This window comes from Drosophila willistoni, chromosome 3R, assembly GCF_018902025.1.
Source record: "Drosophila willistoni isolate 14030-0811.24 chromosome 3R, UCI_dwil_1.1, whole genome shotgun sequence".
In the NCBI taxonomy this organism is placed as follows: Eukaryota; Metazoa; Arthropoda; class Insecta; order Diptera; family Drosophilidae; genus Drosophila; species Drosophila willistoni.
Genome location: NC_061086.1, coordinates 27,569,476 through 27,586,068, shown reverse-complemented (window position 1 = coordinate 27,586,068; position 16,593 = coordinate 27,569,476). Strand labels below are relative to the sequence as shown.

The 16,593-nt window shown below is 36.7% G+C and overlaps 1 protein-coding gene across 1 annotated transcript in view; it reads right to left on the bottom strand.

Annotated features, from left to right (window-relative positions):
- Positions 1–15,108, bottom strand: part of LOC6646929 (flocculation protein FLO11) — a 43,061-nt gene extending 27,953 nt beyond the window's left edge. The window contains exon 1 of the mRNA XM_002069616.3: positions 14,988–15,108. Within this exon, the coding sequence (XP_002069652.2) occupies positions 14,988–15,108 (121 nt within the window). The remainder of the gene's footprint in view (positions 1–14,987) is intronic.
- Positions 15,109–16,593: the final 1,485 nt, after the last annotated feature.

The following is a 16,593-nucleotide window of genomic DNA, read 5'->3' as shown; positions in this document are numbered from 1 at the left end:
TAAATAAAGATTATGCGATAATAATTTTGAGAGAAAAATCTGCATTTAATCCTTTTGTATATCTGATTAAAAGAATAAATCTGTAATTGTTTTTGATTGAACCTCTTTATATTCTAAAGCAAATCTATGGAGACCACATGTGTAAGGGTCACGACTTGCTACGACCCTGGTCATATGTAAAATATGTTTCCCTACTTTTGCTTCACTGGCCGAGTTCAGCACTTCTAATACAACAACAGCTTAATTTCTTAGTTGCAAAGCAAACTTGAGTGAATTGTTTTTCAAGTTTCCATTTTTACTTGTCTTGTCTTTGTTGTTGGAGTACGGGGGGTGGATAGATTTTTGCATTTTTGCTATTCGTTTGCTTTGGGCTATTAGGAATTAGAAGCTTCTCTACCCATCTGCCTGCCCCTCAGGTTGGACTTTCGGACTGGACTTTCTGGGCATTCTCTCTGTGTGCTTTGCATAACTAATGAAGTTTCAAGTTGCGGAAAAATGTTGCAGCTTTAAAGAACATGTTGTAATGGAAAATTGAAAATTTTGTAAAATGGATAAACAATCAACTTAGGGGCCACAAAAATGGATTGGGGGATTTATTGCGATATGTGTTGGCAAAATCTGTATATATGTATATTTAATTAAAAACTTTCAGATAACCACAAGCAAATGTAAATATTTATTGAAGTTGTGTGCCGCCTCGAACAGGTTTCTATTTAATTTTAACAAACATTGCACATACATACATAGAAACATACATACATAGAAACAAACATAAATATATATAGAATCGTACGATTTCAATTGAAGAGGAAAGCCTATTAGAAATTATTTCTCTTTGCCAAATATTTGTTCGATTTTATGATAGCTGTTATTGTATTTTGTTATTGTTGTTAATGCCATTCGGTTCAATAAAAGAGGCTAAAAACAATTGCCACAATTGTATCTCGCTCGCACTTTGTATGTATGTACAAATGTTTGGTCTTAGGGCTTACATGGCGTATACATGTTGTTGATTTACTTGATTGGCCTGATCAATTCAAAATAGGTGTAAGTGTGTCTATGTTTGTGTGCGTGAAGCCATGAATAATTGTTTATTATCAATTTGTGTATACGAACTTGAAGGACTTCTTACACTTTTTGGATTCTTTAATTGTTTATCTTTAATCCAAGTTAAAAAAAATGTCTGCCTTCTAAATATTAAGTAAATGTTGATAAAAATTTGAAATACCATTTGCACTGTAATACTGATTACAAACTACAAGAACAAAGAAGAAAAAAAAGGCAAGTGGAAAAAATGTAGTTGCATTTTTTTGTTAGTTGACTATGAAGTGTCCAAAACTTTGCATTTGTGTGAAACGTATGTGTGAGAAAGTGTGACGATGGGTTATATGATGGGTTGTCTACCCCCTCTCTCTCTCTCTCTCTCTCTCTCTCTCTCACTCTCTTGCATGTGTGTATGTTTGAGTGTGTTCGTTCTGTGTAAAAGTTGTTTGTTTGCCTTTCATGTTAATGGACTTTACGCGCACATGAACACAGAAGCAACGCAAACGGCGGCGATATTCACAAGCGCAAGGGTCTTATAGAAAAATGTTTAAAATATACTCTTAAAAATGATATTCAACCCTTTTCTTGTTGAAAAGAATAGTTGAAGATAAAATTTAAGGCCTCTTTTTTTTTAATTTAATCACAAACCTAGTAATCGTTGAATATAAGGAAGATCTCTTTAAGTTTCGCTTGAGATTGTTACTAACGATCGAGTAAAAGTCCCTATAGAAATCATTTTTTGAAGAGATTTCCTTCTCTCATCATTATGCAAAAGTGAGAATCATTCAAAAGGCAAGAGTATAGTCATTTCGGTGCTTCTAAATATTGCTTTGTCTTTTTTTGCCCCCTTTTCTATGTTGGTTTTTTATTTGTCGCTTGAAATGAATATAGTCCTAGTCCTCTGGCTATATAGGCTGCCTTGTACGCGCAGCTGTTGCCGTTTGCCCAAAACGAGATACGCACGATGGGAAACGGGAGAGAAAAGAAGAGAGAGTGGTTAAAGAGAACTATCAATGTTAGTTTTTAGCGCTTAAACTTTTCCATCAGCGTAAATCGCAAAATGGTTGGAAAAAAAGAAAAATTCAATACCTTCTCGAATTTTGCCATTAGTTTTCCTGAATATATTCACTCATTTTTGGTGGTTTTATTTTCCTTTTTTTTTTTTGATGTCTGAGACATAAACAGATGTAGTATATGGCTTTACACATAAAGACGCCAAAATTCACATAATCGTAAATAAAAGCCAAGGCAATACACTCAAACACACACACACACACGCACGCAAAATATATGCAACATGCTGCATGACAATTATTTGTGTTGCTGCAACACGCCAAATAAACATTTGCGTAAAAGTGAGACAAAAGTCATCATAAAAATGAAATACAAGGCAATAATGCTTGTTTAACATGTCTTTCTCTCTTTGTGTGTTTGTGTGTGTGTGTGTGTGTGTGTGTGTGTGTGTGTGCTCATTTCCATTGAACCCTCAAAAGTAGGCAACAGTTTTTGGCTTTGCAATTGGCTTTTCCCTGTTATTCACCTACATAGAAAGCCGCATCCATATACATATTTAAGTTTCGAAAATTTTCTCAATAAAGCTTAACCTCACATCTGCAACTCATTATGCATTATTAATCTTTTTTTTTTTTGTTGCTTTTTTTTTCTTTGCACAAGACTCACATATAGATTATCTTCATATGTGTAATAACAATGTGACCTGCAGATGTTGCCTTTGGGTTTTAAGGGAAAAACTTTCCACCAAAATGGGCTAATAAATCTCCCCTTCTCTGTGTGTGTGTGTGTGAGGCAAATATTGACCCCTTGCAACAATAACAACAACAATAACGATTGCAACAACTTTCACCATATCGTTCTATATGTATGTATGTATGTGCTGTATATATCAGAGAGATGATATTCAGCCAGCTGCCTCAATAATGAAATTCCTTTTTATGCCACTGGCAGCAAAACTTTTTTTACACTAGCAAAAAACTTTCAAGTCTTTAATATGTTAAACTAAAATACAAAAAGAAATACTATGAAATAATCAAAAAACAAACTTTTAAATGTTTATTTGATTAATGATCTTGAAATGATAATTCTTTGTGTAAGTAGTAATCATATTTCTCTCAATGTATTAGAAAGAGAGAGAGAGAGAAGGGCCTTGGGGAAATTCTTGCTAGTGAAATGTAAACAAGTACTACTGCCACGCCCACAGTTTTTAATTAAAACTATACGAAATCGAGCTCATTAAAAAGTTGCCTGGTCAGGTGAAAGCGTAAAGGTGAATGCAGATCCAAATATACGCCATCTACAGCATATATAGAACATGCACATTTGGAAGCAGAGAATTAAATTGCATCGCCAAAATGTGACACAGAATTGTCAATGCAGTTGCAGTTCGATGATGCGTTGTTGTCATAATGTCAAGTGGACCATGCATGCTAGTCGGCCTTTTTGGGGTTTGTTGTGGGTGTGACGCGTTATTATAACTCCCAACCCGGGGAAACTGAAACTGGGCGGCAACTGTTTACCAATTGGCAGAAAGGAAGGCCAGTTGGCTGGCTTGTTTGTTGGTCATTCATTTAGCCTGTGGGTCCCATTTTGACATTTTCAGCGAACTATGCAATTCGTTGGCCATGTTGACAATAACCATGCCACTGACTGACCAGGGTGACAACGAGCCGCGAAATATTAACAAATGGCCAGTGAATTGATGCCCGGAGTGACTATGTATGTTCCCTTATGTTTTCGCTTTCACCTCTTCTTTCTCCCTCTCTCTCTGTATAGTTAGCTATTTGCTTAAAGCTATGTATGTGCAGTTGGCTTATATTCGGATTGATCTATAGGCAATGCAGAACAACTATTTGTAAAATTGTCAATATCTGTGTGTAAGGCCATTTACTCGTATCCATTACCCAAAAGTATATACGATACTCAACTTTTCTTACATTATTTATGGCACTAAATGTAAAATTGATATTTATTGATGCCATAAAACAATCAAATTGATGGAGTTTTGGTAAATAAATTATCTACTCCAAAAAGAAACATGTTTTTTTTTAGAAAAATATTTCTTTTAATTTGGTTTATGACAAAGTCAAAAATTTGTTTTTCTTTGAGTTCTTCTACCTCACTCTCTCTCTCTCATTTTCTCTCTCCCTGTCTCTATTCCTTTTTGTTTATGGATTCACCACAACGAATGAATTCATAATTGAAACAAAATATCTATGCTTTTGGTTTTCAGGCACCCCCCCGAAAGTGTCTGCTTCTGTTGTTGTTTGTCAACATTTTTTAAACGCATTCCCCCCCGTGCGTCCCCGTTCGATGGTTTGGCTCAATTGAATTGACATACCAAAAACTCGTTCCATCTGGTGGCTGGTTAGTCGATATTGAAGGTGTTTGTGCATCCAAACAATTTAGTTTCCCATATCGTATGCTCGCTCATGCAGTCGGCATTCCGATAAATAATAAAATAACGCCATCTCCACTTGAAAATCTGTAGCCGGGTCGGTCTCTTTGCTTCTTTTTTGCCAAGCAGACTCGGTGGAATATTTTTGCAAATTTCATGATGTGCAATCGTGTAAAATAAATTTCATTTATTTATATTTATCTACGCATATGTATATATGTACATATACAAAACAGATATAGATATGTCGGTATGTCTGTATATATCTCTACGCACACATATGTAAATGTATTTATAGGTTTTCGGTATCTAGGTTACTTATTTACGTTTTTGCTTACCCTACAAGTGCTTACTTCATATGAGGGTATATTTTGTTTTGTAATACATCGATATTTCTTTAAAATCTAAGGTATATAATATTGATTTATTGATCGAAAGAATATGGTCAAATGTTTTTTGAGTACTCTGAACAAAATTCAAAAGCCATGAACTATTTTCCTATGCTTTCATTCTATTTACTCCATCTGAATACATGGCTCGTGTGGTTTGGCTAACGAAAATATGCAATCAATAATTCCATCGATTAAATTGTGAATCAAATCAATTAGAAAATATCTAATACCCATGCCTGTGGCTAATGCCAAGAACAAGACATATTTTGTTTTGGCTATTTTATGGAATTCAATTGGAATTTGAAATTTTAAAGAGGCACTAAGTTTCTTTTACTCAAATAGTTTGCAATGTAATTAGAATATTTTAATAAAAGATTGTTGAAATTCACAAGTTTTGGTAACTATTTTTCACCCTAATCAATGCAAGAAATTTCATCAATTGTTTAACTATTTCAATTGTAATTGAGACAAAAACCTTCAACAAAAAGGACAATTGGTGTGGATTTTAATTGTCTAACCACGCATGTAACAGCAAGAGCAACCATTGACCCACAATAACCGCAGAAGAGCAGACAGAAAAATAGAACAAAAAAATGACATTGCAGAAGAAAAATATCCTTTAAATGCATACAGATTTTGATGTTTGGGTTTTTTGGGCTATACTCGGTGCTCGATGCGGGCAGCGGAAGCGTCAAAATGAACGGAAATTGGCTTAAAAATGACAACAACATCAAGTAAGGCAACAATGTCGTTCAAATATATACATTTTCTATATATTGTGTACAAATGTGTATATATGTTGTATGGTCCTTTATGGACCAGGACATATGTAGCATACATATATGGGCAATATCTATTCATAGTTAGTTGTGCCCTCCTTTTTTTTCGATTTGTGTTTTGGGGTTTTTCATGGCTTTCTGAGCGTCGCTTTTGCATTTATAATTTCATTGTAAATTGTTGTTTTTTCTTTGTTTCAACGCAAACACACACACATACATACACTTTTGCATTTCATATTAAATATGGCAACGTTTTTACGTTTCGTTGATTATTTTCAGGCTTTTTTGTTTTGTGGCCATTTTCCGCTTTGGCTTTTTAGTTGCGATTCGAATTCGGGTCTTTCCTCTGTGGTCTATGAAATGTTTTTTTGTAGTTATTGTAGTTGTAGTTGTAGTTGTTGCTGCCTCTGCTTCGGTTTGTGCATGGTCTAGTGGGTAGGGAAAAGGGAAGCAGGCATTAACTTTTGCACGTTACAAGCTTAACATTGATTTTGCGGATACGCGACACAGACTCCCTTGTCCCATGATGTTGTCTTTCGGTTGTTCTGTTGTTGCCCCATTCTGAAACAGTTTTGGTCGCTGTCGCCACCGGGTGCGCTTTGAGCCATGTGTCCAGCACCTTCCGGAGGGCATCATTTGCACAAAAATTGCAAAAACCCTGCACAAACAAAAAAGTTAACTGGCATTTTAGTTGCATTCAGCAGTGGTCCACCGGTCTCTGGACTCGGTTTTTAAATTGTCAAAACTTTGTTTGGCCTTTAAATGTGTCGGTTTAATGCTGTAGTTTTATTGTAGTTGCTGCTGATGTTGTTTTAGTTGCGCATTGTAAGGCTTAGGCACTTTTAAATGTTGAAATGTTGCCATGATTGGGTTGGGTTATTGAATTTAAAAACCTTCTGCCATTAGTCGCCTGTCACAGTGAAATTGAATTAGTTACTGCAAATGAAGATATACAGAAAACAAACGAACACGAAATGGAAAATATAGTGCTTTAATTAAGATAGACTACTGTAGAATGATAGAGACAATATGATGCGATTAAAAAACTTTCATTTAAATCGTAAATCCCTAAGGAAAATTAACCTCTTAATGTTGGCAAACCTTTCAAATAGAAAAATATAAAATACATAACAAACTTTCAGCAGGATTTAAATAGATTTCATTTTTATTCCCTTTTTTTTTGGTTCTTAATTCAATCTGTTGCTTTTATTCAGTTGGCATTTTCTGACAGCTTTCCAGAGTCTTTAGTTGGTTTGTCGTTTTTTTTCTCTCCCGATTTTTGTTTTTATTTTAGTCATCTGCACCTGGCTGGGCAAATAAAATTTCGACAGTTTCAATTGGCAGTAGCTGCCGGTTCTAACGTGCTGCCGTGTTTTTCGATATAGCTGTTGCTTTTTCTTTACCAGCGCATGTGAGAGTTGTGCTTTTCAGCTCCCTCTGGGTAAGTTGACTTCCGTATCCGGTTCTAAATATAGTTATTTTTTTCCACCGTTGCAACTGTTTGAACCACTTGAGGACTCGTTCCGCTCATTCCGTTTGTTATCGACTATTGCCGGCACCTGTATCAACTGTTTGCTTACCCACGAACTTGTCTGTCCGTTTTGTATTTTTATATGCAAATAAGCAAAATATTTTGCCAGCAAATATTTGCTCTGTTGCAGCATCGTCTGGGAGCGAACTGTTTGCCAATGACTTGTTGATTTTACAAGTTTGCCGATTGAATGCACTCATGCCCAAAAAGTGAGTGGCAAAAGGGATGAATGCGACAGCAATTCCTCGAATGATTATTTTTGATTTTTGCATTTCAATTATTCAAAAGAAGGGAATCGAAAATGGAATCAGAAATTCAAGATAACTTGCATTCCAAGCGACATGTGCAACCTTTAACCAATATGTTGCGACATTTTATCTCCTTCCACCTACCAAGCCGTCCAACATTTACCAATCCTATTCAAAGAGGCAGCTCACGTTTTCAAACCAAGGGAATTGAGAACACCATTGGAAGCGTCCTTTTTTGTTGCCTGTGACTGGAATCCTGCCATTGTTTGGCTCACTTTGATGTAGAAATTGAAACGCAAATAAATATATTGATTATGGCGACAGGGTGCCAAAAGTTTTCGCTGTTATTGTGTCGGCTAACGCCCACTTCAAATAACCACAAATGCCTGGTGTTAGAAATTTTGTTTACACAAAGGGAAAAATGATGAAGAAAACTGCTCGCAGCACGTTTCAATAGAAAAACGATGTGAGAAATCTTTGCAAAGTTAAACAAAATAAATAAATAATACAAGTATGAAGTGCATTTCTCATCTTGCCGATGACAGACGGCGTCACTGTCTTCCATTCACATCCTTTGCCAGGCACCTCCGGCTATGGCTCTGGCTCTGGCACTGGCCCTACCATCCTACCTAGTCATCGTCTCTTCGAGCTACGAGTTGAAGGAGAATTCTCTTGTTGTTGTCAACAACTTTTGGCAGCGCCTGACACTTGACACTTAATGTGCATCATTGCGCAGCTGACAATTTCAAGCCATTTCCGTGGTGCCACAGCAGCCACTGTAACTCCCGTCCCGCCATCCAGCAAACCGCAATGCCGCCTCAGCTCCGCTTCACTTACAAGTTGCTTCCTCAGTTGGCTTGTCTGCCATTTTGGAAGTGGAAGTTTTGCATGGGCCATATAAAAATCGAATAACAAATTGCTCACAAAAGCAAACTGCAAGTCAAGGGAATCCAAAAAAAAGAGAGGGCATTTGAAGGAGTAGAAACAGGAATAGTATCGGGTGGAAAGGAGAGCTGGGGACGTTGCCTCTGACATTTTTATGAGCAGCTGCAAAAGATTTCTGGCATTCGTTTGGTTTTCTTTCTTTGCTTTTTTTCAGTATTTCATCTTTTCTTATTTTTTTTTTTATGTGTTCTGTCTTGTTTTCTACAAATTTTGTTGTGCGTGAAAAGTTCTTCTCCCTCTCTCTCTCTCTTTTTCCACATATTTCGCTCTAGAAGTATGTGTAAGATAGATCTGTAGATGTAGATATGACAATTCTTTGAGAACTCTGAGAGTTGTGTGTGGCAGCTGAAAGTGTGTGTGTGTATGCGTGTATGTAGTGATGTGAAGTGACTTTTGTGTGGCTGACAACAGTTTTGCACGTTGAGTTTTCTTTTTGCCTTTGACGCTTTTGAAACTTTAGCAACATGTGAAGCATGCAACTAACTTATCTTTCTTTTTTTCAGTAACTATGAAACGCAATCGTAGAAATCTGAAAAAAATAGTTACATGTGCATTAAAAAAGATAATGAGATTTGCAAAATGAAATGGCAATTCTAAAGTTGAATCTCTTATTTCTATTTTGTTGAAATATATATTTAGTTGTCTATGAGTACAGCCCAAATTCTGACTGATCAGCAAATTTAGTAGTCCTAGACCTACATATATTGTTCTATACTATCCATTTACTAAACTTCTACTTGCATTTTGTCATTTTCATTTCCTCTTTTAAATTTATATGCTATGAAATGGTATATAAATCATCATCATTAAATGTGTATAGATTTCCTAACATTTGTCATAGTTTACCTAGAGGAATCGTATAGAATATGCTCCAAAAGCAAGGACATTTTTTACCTTTCTATATATAAGTCTATAAGTCTATAAGACAATATTGTCGCTTTCATAGAAAGCGAATGGGAAATTCTGTTAAAAGTGTTTGCTGCACGCACAGTAAGGATTTTCTAACATTTCATTCTATCGCCATTGGTGTCGCTTCCGATGGAAAATTCAGTTAAGACTGTTCTTTGACTCGCTCTTCATCCATTGCCATCTGCCATCTCCCATTACCCTTTCACCTGGCGTACTCAAAAGGCAGAACAACTGTCGCTAATTTACTGCCGTAGGGCATAGAGCGTGAGGTGTTCCTTTTAAACTACACACACACACACACACACACACATATAGGTGAACATACACACATACATACACAAGCACTTGAAGCATATTGCATTGTAGGAAACTCTTGCCGGGCCGAACTTTCAATTAAGTTTCAAAGGACATACGCAAGTTTTGTAGTGGCCCCAAAATGCAAGCATATTTCAATAAGTTTTCAAACTCAGAAGCGGCGCTAAAACAACATAATTCATACTTAACTCACCGAAACAGTTTCCTCCTCTACGCCCACAAAAAGTCCGGCGGCGGCGTTGGGCAACGTCAATGGCAATGGCAACAGCAACGAGAACGGCAACCTGCAATGAAAAATGGCAAAGTGAGAAATAAAATTGCATTAGTTGCGCATAGATTTTCAGTGTGTGTGAAAGTTTTCAAAGATGTTTGGCTGGGCCGCCTCATAAAATAGAATGAAATTTATGTACAGTCACCAAGTTGCTTTAGCCTCGAACTTTTTTTTTTCCTTTTGAAGGCTGGACCCACCAAAAAGGAAGTGGATCCTAAACACGCAGGCCGACAGTACGACGAGCCGACAAAAGGATGCCCCCTTGTCGTAATTCAAAATTCGAGTGCCAGGATGCGAAACGCGACTTCCTGTGTCCTAGTTCGTTTTACTTTTTTTTTTGGTTTGGTTTGGTTTGGTTTGGTTGTTTTTTGGGGCGAGTTGTTTGCCTCGAAAAGCGCAAACACTTCTTCTGTTAATGTCGTTCTTGTTGGTCGTTGCGGTGTTTTCCTCTAAGCAAGTGGAGGATGAAAATGGCAACTAAAAAGTGGCAACAACTAGCAAAGGGATGTTAAAATAGTTTTCATTTTGCTACTTTCTCCCTGGCGGGCAACAGCTGGTCTGGTGGCATTCACTTGAAAGATATCCCTGAATATACCTTACTGATGCCTTTTTAAGCAAGATTTTATCTACTTTGATTTTATTTGGCCATTTAGTAAAAAAAAACGATTATTTCGATATATCCACAGGCAAAATGATTCACAGCACAAACTTTTAATTGAGTTTTCTGTTATTGATAAAGCTTTCTGCAACATGAAACAATATAACTGATCAATACAAAATAAATGTGTCCTTGTAACAAGGATATTAACACATTGTACAAGGGTAAAAATTCCATTTTTGCATTTTCTCAAATTATGAAAAAATTCTGCAAATATTTGTTCACATTTTTGTGACAAAGGATTGAACACATCAGTGCTTAAAATACCGATTGAATATATCCAGGACCAAGGGAACAATAAAAAGAGAGAAAAAAAGAAATGGTGTAAACAAAATGCCTTTACAAAAAGCAGCAAAGCAATAAAAAAATATGAATGCATTTTCGATAGCAAAAGATGAAAGAATTTTACTGAGCTTCGATTTCAAATTATTGAAGATTTTTTTAAGGCAATTCATGCAAGACTCTGTAACACACTTGTACGTACATACAAGTATACATTGTCATATATACAGACAATTGTAATTACGTTTATTGCATTGTTTGGTAGATGAACACAAACCAATTTTCGTAGTTGTTGTTGCTTCATTCTCATCTGGGAGACTGGCAAAAAGTCAATAGGAAGATGTAACATTTTTTGGCAGGCTTGTTGTATGTGAGTATCTTTTGCTAACACTCATATAAGTCAAACACACACACGCACACTTATACATACATACATATATAGGCAGAAACCCGAGGCCAAAAATATTTCTGGCATTTTGTGCACGCCAGTGCGCAAAAGTATGCTACGTTTTACAATCACAGCAACATAAATGTGAAGATTTTGCTAGTTGTAGTCCAGTTGTTATTGGTTGTATTAGTGTGGGTAGATAAAGAGAAGAGATGAAGAGAGAGAGAAAGCATGGTACAAGCATATTCGTTGCAATTAAAGAAAAGAAAAATCTTAAAGAAATGCCACTAGACGACTATCTTTTACACGATTTAAAGTTTTAAATAAGTGAACATTTGATTAACTGATATTTTTTAGGAATAATTTATATGACTAATATGAAAATATTTCTTAAATTTTGATTAAGTTTCACGAAATAAAAACCCAGAGTATTCCAAAGTCATTGCCATATAAGCAGTCTTTACAATAGGCTGGCTTCCATATCTTTGTTTATTCGATTATTTCAGTTTAAGCAAAATAAACAAAATAAAATCACTTTACTCTTGTGATATTAACGAAACTAAGAAACTTTTTGTTTATACTTTTGAATTGTGCGATAGGGAATTCATTCACTCATCCACTAGATTTCAATTTTGGCAAATTACAGAATTAAAAAAAGATACGATTATAGAAATTTGTCTTGCTACACTTTTAAACCAGTCTTGTGTCATCGAAGGCAATCTCTTCACAGTAGATTCTCCATTCGATTTCAGTGTTTTTATGGCACTAAAAAACTCTACGAATACGCATTCGATCCACCCTAGTCTGGATACCTATGCGATTATGCTCCATTGCTGGCAGTTTTTGCTTTTTGTAGCTGCTCTTCATATACACACGCACACACCTTTTTGGCATGCAGGCCGCAGAAGTATGCAAGAATGGTAAAATATTTTGTCTGTTATGTGAAACATACACGCACATACAGTTATACAAATGAATGTATGTATAAATACTTGGAAAGCTTTGACTGAGATTTCAAGAGAAAAGCGATTGGCCATTGGAGTAGACAGAATCTTGAATGGTTTTGGACTTGTGACCCTTGTTTTTAGTCTGCCCTCCTTTTTTTTTACCTATTTTATTTTCATAAATATTTCAAACGCAATTTCATAAGCCTTGCAAATCGTCCAGGCTGGCAAATCAAAATGCTTTTAAAAATTTCATGTTGGCTGGGGCGAACACATTAAAATTTGATCTTGATATATATAGGTATATATAATTTTTTGACAACTTTGTGAGGTGACCAAGCGAGACCCGAAGCTGACCATTTGTGAAATTGCATTTAAAAATCGTTTACTTTTGCATGAGCTGAGTAGGGTGTAGCATTGGGCGTGGCATGATTGAGATTGGTGTGTGTTTGTGTGTGTGTGTGTGTGTGTGTGCCTTTGCGTTTATGCAGCAATTTGTTGCAAACGCACGTACCAATGCAATCCTTTTGAACAACATACAATGTTTTTTTCATTTTTTTCATTTGCTCAACTTATGGCTGAGGCAACATTGAAAATAAATGTACAAATGTATATATGTATGTGTGTATGTATATATATATATATATATATGTATCTGTATGCATTGTTGTCGGGAAATGCCGTTTGGTGGTCAGGTGGATGCTACTGTTTTGGACAATGTAATGAAAATGGCTTTAAATGGCAATTTTTGTCAACTGAAATGCAAAAGTTTTTTTTTTGTTTTTTGATTGCAAGTGTGGCATCTCATGTGTGTGTGTAAGTGTGTGTGAACATGTCAACAAGCTAGATCAACTCAACCGCATTTCTTGAGCAATTTTCTTAGTTTTCACCACAAGTTTGATTTTCTTTTCTTTTGCACTCACGTCGCTTAATACTTGTTTGATGGTTTTTCTTTTCTTTCTTTATCATCGTTTTACCCTCATTGTTTTACCCGTGTTACATAGCAAAAGCAAACTATGTATGTGAATGTAGTTGTCAAAATGACAGAACATTTTGCTGAAGTTTAAGTAGCAAGAAACCCTCCACCAACACACACACCCACACACACAAACAGGCACTCATGTAGGTCTTCTCTTTTGTGTGTGTGTGTGTGTGTGTAGTACAAATGACACGCCCTGTCACTTGCACTCCAATAATGGAGGCAACCAGGCAGGCTTTTCACTACATTTTCCTTTTGTGTTTGTTTTTCCAAGAAAATATGGTTAGCTGGATATCACATTGGAAAAACAACAACTACACATACCATCTTGACTTTAGTTTAAGCCACATGAAAAATAGCTAGGTAGCTAGGAGAAAAATATATTATTTTATAAAATTTGTTGCCATTTCACATAAATAAATTTGAATACAAAAGTCAAATGCTTGCAAATTGTATGCAAAGTAAGAAAAATTATTGCTTAAAACTTTTAGTATTTGTCTTGGATATAAATTTTGGGCAAATGCAACTATTTAATAAGCATCAAACTGGTCAGCCATAAATAAAGACATGAATAATGCACACAAACACACACACACACATAATGCATATAAACACATAAAGAAGTAAATGTGCTTTAAGTTAAAGCTTGTAATTGCTTTGTTTTTGCCACATGGGCAACCAACCAACTAACCAAGCAGACAACCAACCAACAGCAATCCACCCACACAGCTACCAAGCCAAACCATACCAAAAGTCATCCGAAAAAAGATGCAAAAAACAAAGCCTAAACGGAAGTGTCAGTGGCTGCTCTACTGTCTGCTCAAGTGAACCCAGCAGCAACAGCAACGGCAAAGGCAGTAGCAGCAACAACAAGCTGTTTGTTATGCTCTTGTGCCTCACCATCCAAATTTGGATGACTTACAATGCATCCTCAAGTACAACATGGGAGAGCAGAAATGCATGCAACCAGCTCTTTTCCTCTCATTCATCCATTCAGCCATCCATTCACTCACACACTCACTCACTCACTCACTCACTCACTCATGGTTGTAATGAATACGGCCTCGTTAGATTGGGCGAACTGCTAGAAATGCAGTTGCTGCTGCTTCAGCTGGAGTGAAGATTGGCCTGAGGCAACAGCAGACAACTTATTTATGCTTCCAGTATGGCACAGTACAGCAATGAAACTGAAGCACAGTGGTTGCAATATGTGAATCGATATCATCTTCAATTAGCAGGATCTTAATTTGAGCCGAATCAACATTTACCGCATCATCTGCATCAACATAGGGCAAGAAGATTTTTGGTTATTGCCCTTTCATGAATTTAAGCAGCAGCAGGCGGAAAAGTTCTAATCTTGACTTGAACACTCACGCAAATTTTCCATTTAAACTGCAATACAATGGCCTGAAAGGTATTAAGATAAAATCAATGGACAATGGCTATAAGACGTCTTTTGTTTTGTTCGAAGTGCTAATTAAATACTTATTAGACCAGGCATAAGCAGTTCACGGCCTTAAGATATTTCTAAGCTGTCTGTACCGCATTTTGGCCACATAATCGCCCCAATGTGCGAGGGTCAGCAGAAGACGTGAAGTGAACCTCTGTGCCGCTACTCTGTACCGTCATTCTTTCGGTCATGTGTGTCCTGTTGTCTGACTGATTTGCATCTTTTGTGCATGCATTCATACAAGCACACATACACATACAATGCATGTAGATACACACAAGATACACACAACCCAACATCGCAGGCCAGAGCAATTATTGCATTTATGAAATTCAACTCTCGACTCTCAGTGGTTGTATGTATGTATGTAAGTTTTTGGATGATTTTTGTTTTTTGGCAAGCTTCGCTGTCCATTCACCACAATGGCAATTATCGCTAACCCACACGCTCTCCAAGCTCTCTGTCCACATCCTCATTGTGACCGCGTACCCCCCGCGTCATCTTCCTACCCTTGCGGCTACGATCTTTGGCCCTTTTCTGCTGCTGCTGGTCCGGGGTCATAATTTCTGAAATGTTTTGACTTGCAACTCGCCTTTTATGCTGATTTACTGGCTGTTGTGGTTTTGTGACAAATCTGTTTTGCTCACTTGTGATGTGATTCTCATTCTCATTCGTATGAGAATTTTCATTTCTATGTGCTCCTCCCCTCGCCTCTCTGCTTCTTTCCTTGTGTGTGTGTGTGTGCGGCTTAAAGTTGCCAAAAAGTTTTATTTCAAGCAATTTAGTTTGGCATTTGTTTGACTTGCTTTATTTGCATATGTAGTTTACTATGCCAGATGGGTAGATCGTGTAGAGGAGAGGCGTTTTGTGTAATATAACCACAAAACGATTTAGGCCTAGTCATTAGGCATAAATCAGTGTCTGTAAAACTCATTAAATCACGCGCCTGTGGGCGTGGTCTTAATGCAATGGGCGTTAACCAATGTATATACGCATAAGGACAAAGGCCATTTCGATGGCTCTTTAGGGGCTTTATCTTTTATTTGTACTCTTTTGCAGCGGATAATCTAGTTTGTTCATGGTGTTTGTAACAACGACGAAAGAATTATCTGACAATCGATTTACATTTCTAAAAAGTAACATTCAAAAATAAATGGAAATATAAAGATCTACATGTTTGTTTAAGAATGACAATAAGATGTGGTGAGAGAAATTTAAATAAATTTATAGTTTCGTAAGGGTATTAGTACATCTGTTTAAGCTTAAAACAAACATTTCTTAAAAAAAAAAAAATTCAAGCAAGAGATTTCATTCACTGATGAGTAACTAAGTAAAGGAGAATAGCAAAAATTCCCCTTTTATTTTAGTCTAGCATCGCTTAACCATAATAAAAGGGTTACATTTTTAGTTGGAAATCACGTTAAAGGCATTTAAGGATTGATGCCCGGTGAAGCAGCTGCCATCGTTGGCATTAAATTCAATTTTGTGGCATCCACACCTGATGCTGCACACACTCATAATCACTGACCACATGGAAGACAATAAAAACGCCACCAAATTGCTTTGGTCTTTTGCTAATTTATTGGCCAAGCGTTGACGCATTCAGCACCAATGAACAAAGTTAGAGCTGGAGATGAAGCCGAAGCCAAAGCTGAAGCAGAATGAAGCCAGAGACAACAAAGGAGCGTGCCTTGGGGCCAACACGTAGCCAGTCAGGCAACTAGCCAGCTGCTGATGCTGTTTCATGCTCAAGGTCATCCAGCGTCCGCATTGTGGTCGTGGTAATAATAAATTTATGCATTTATTTTTCTACTCTTCTTCCTTTATCCATCACACATCTACCATCGCCCATCGCTAGCTGTCTGAATGCAGTTTCTGTGCTGAAGAAGTTATAAAAAAGTTATGCAGTTGTGTGTGTTAGCAGTTTGTGAGTTTGAAGCAGAAAACTATGAAACAAGCTAGACTTGGTCTTGGGTGTTAATTCAAGTAAATTGCTGGCGGGTAATTGTCGTTGTCGGTAATTGTGTCCATGTGGTTGTGGGCCCA